Genomic DNA, 2,500 nt, shown 5'->3' with positions numbered 1-2,500 from the left:
CCATCTATTCTTTTGTCCACAGGGTAAGCTAAAGTATCATAGAACATTCTAAATTACATCTACTTTGATTTCACTGTCTGCATAGAGTAAAGACAACTTACATTAGATTGCTCTAACTGTGCTTCTAATGTCTCTATATCTCCAAGGGCTGGCTCCTCTGCCTGGAGGAAAACATCAACTTCTGACATCCATGAGCACAGTCCAGACACTTCATCGTTGTATTGCTTCTCCTTCTCAATCACTGTGAATGTGTTATACATTAAATTAGCTTGGCTGTTCAACTTCTTATACACCTCAAATTTGCATTATAGAAAAATAATCCATAAAAGCTGAGCTTGCAAACTGCAGGCTGATTAGATAATACATTTCTGTGTTTCACAGACATATATATGAACTAAAACATTATGCTGGCAGAGATTGCAGACCTTTTTCAATAGCCTTGATGCGTGACTGGAGTGCTTCAGTTGTCGTCTCCCACTGTTTATTCAGCTTTGTAAAGTCATCTGAGATCCCTAACTGACCTTCTTTAATAAGGGCAGTGCATGCATCATTTATGTGTTTCATGTTGCCCTGTTCCATTTCAACTTTTTGTGACAAGTCCTGTAAAGTAGAGAATGGATGATATTACCACAAGAGATTTAACCAACATTCACTTCCTGAAGAAAATATATCACTTCATATGCACTGAAGTACTGTGTATTTTTTTCTTTCTCTGAACTTATGGAATAAATGCATCTTATCCTAGGCAATTCCAAGCTAGTAATAACCATCTCATAAAATTAGATTTATGTGAGATTAGGTATGGATTAATAAGAAGAAACAGATGGAATTAAGGCATTGTGAAGTAAAATGAGGAAATGTAAGAAATAAAGAGGAAAAGATATAAAGTCACATAATAACAATAAACAATAAAAAAAATGTTCGCACAGAAAGAGTCTGATTCTTTACTTTACCTGAAACTTCAATAGCATATCCTGCATCTGAGGTAAACTGGACACAACATGTTCAGCAGCAAGGGCAGTTTCAAGACTTTCCAGCCATTTCCTAGAAGCTTCCATAGCCTTAACAAGTGATTCTGGTGGGGCAGTCTGAACAGTTTCAACAACCATTGGTGATGGAGAAACTTGTCCAAGTCTTTCTTTAAGAGTTACATTCCACTCAATGAGCCTGTTGGAAAGAGAAGTAAAAATGAGAAATAATTTCATGGATGTTATCTAAACATTCTCAGTGATTACCAACAGTCTCTGAAAGTAGTAGCTAGATTAGAATACTTAGAACTGAAAATGCATGTTGCCATTTTTTGAATTATCAATTAATGTGATAGAGGAATAAAAGGACAATCAGGATTTGTTATTATTCTTTATTCTTTATAATTTGTAAACTTTGTATTCTGAGAAAATTACAATGCCATAATGGTACTAAACAGAAAATCATACAGAAGAAACACAGACATTCTAAGAAAGTCGTACCTTGTCTTAAGAGCTTCCCACTTGGTAATAAAAATCTGAACTTGTTCCATCACTGGTTGGGTCTCTTGTGCAAACTTGCCATCCAGACCTTCACATGCTACCTTTAGAGCACCAATCTCTGCTTCATGACTCTCCATGGCTGCAATCTTACTCTGCAGGGTAAAAAAGTAAATAAAAGATCAGTCAATATTAGAAGTCATACCTTTAACAGTCATTCACAGTAGTCAAGAGTATCTGGACAAAAAGATTAATAAAACTAAATAAGCAACAAAATGAAATGTCAAAAAGGTATGAATGAGAATGGATATATCCACAATGCAAAAGATGTATTCAACCAGTCTCATTTATATCTGAAACCACTCAAATATGTCTTTTGCACCATTAATCATTCATCCTCATTCATATCTTTTCTACAAAGCAACAGAATCTTCTACTCCATATATACCTTTACTGGATCTTTAATGGATAACAATCACAATCTCAGAACAGAAATATCAAATTCCCTCACTCAGAAGCATAATTCCTTAATTATCTTCTTTGGTAACATTAAGTTATCAACAAAAATAATTAATGCATAGAAAAAACAAATGACCTGCATTGACAGCACTAACCTGACACTGCTCAATCTGAAGAGAGACAGCATTAGGCTCATTCTCGCTTACTGTGCGGACATCTTCACACCATCTGAGGAATCCCTCATATTGTACTTCAAGGTCACTGAGTTGTGTTGTTACTTTCTTCTTCTCTGTCAAGAAGGTTATGCGAGTTCTGGAAATAGGAAAAAATCGGTGATGGTTTCATAATACAAAAAAGTTTTAGGATTTTAAAATAATTAATACTTTTCAACCTGTGGTACAATTTTCCTTATTCATACATTATTGGTCTTCAAAATCCAACTACAACTACTTATAAAAAGATTGTGGATTATACAAATAAAAGTACGAGTAGTATCCATATATATAAAAGTTTATAGTTCATAGTTAAAAGCATAGAAGGATGATCATTTACAGGATGATATTACCTGATTTCAA

The 2,500-nt window shown here is 34.2% G+C and overlaps 1 protein-coding gene across 1 annotated transcript in view; it reads right to left on the bottom strand.

The window, feature by feature from the left end:
• The window catches only part of LOC113829862 (uncharacterized), a 132,683-nt gene that overhangs the window by 63,767 nt on the left and 66,416 nt on the right, over positions 1-2,500 (bottom strand). Inside the window, exons 16-21 of the mRNA XM_070142442.1 lie at positions 2,491-2,500; positions 2,081-2,237; positions 1,470-1,621; positions 954-1,167; positions 426-600; positions 102-241 (exon numbers count right to left, since the gene is read on the bottom strand). The exon at positions 2,491-2,500 is cut by the window's right edge and continues 151 nt beyond it. Of these exons, the coding sequence (XP_069998543.1) occupies positions 102-241; positions 426-600; positions 954-1,167; positions 1,470-1,621; positions 2,081-2,237; positions 2,491-2,500 (848 nt within the window). The remainder of the gene's footprint in view (positions 1-101; positions 242-425; positions 601-953; positions 1,168-1,469; positions 1,622-2,080; positions 2,238-2,490) is intronic.

The sequence above is a fragment of the Penaeus vannamei genome, chromosome 29, assembly GCF_042767895.1.
Source record: "Penaeus vannamei isolate JL-2024 chromosome 29, ASM4276789v1, whole genome shotgun sequence".
NCBI lineage: Eukaryota > Metazoa > Arthropoda > Malacostraca > Decapoda > Penaeidae > Penaeus > Penaeus vannamei.
The sequence above is the reverse complement of the archived record's forward strand: the minus strand, read 5'-3'. Positions and strand labels throughout refer to the sequence as shown.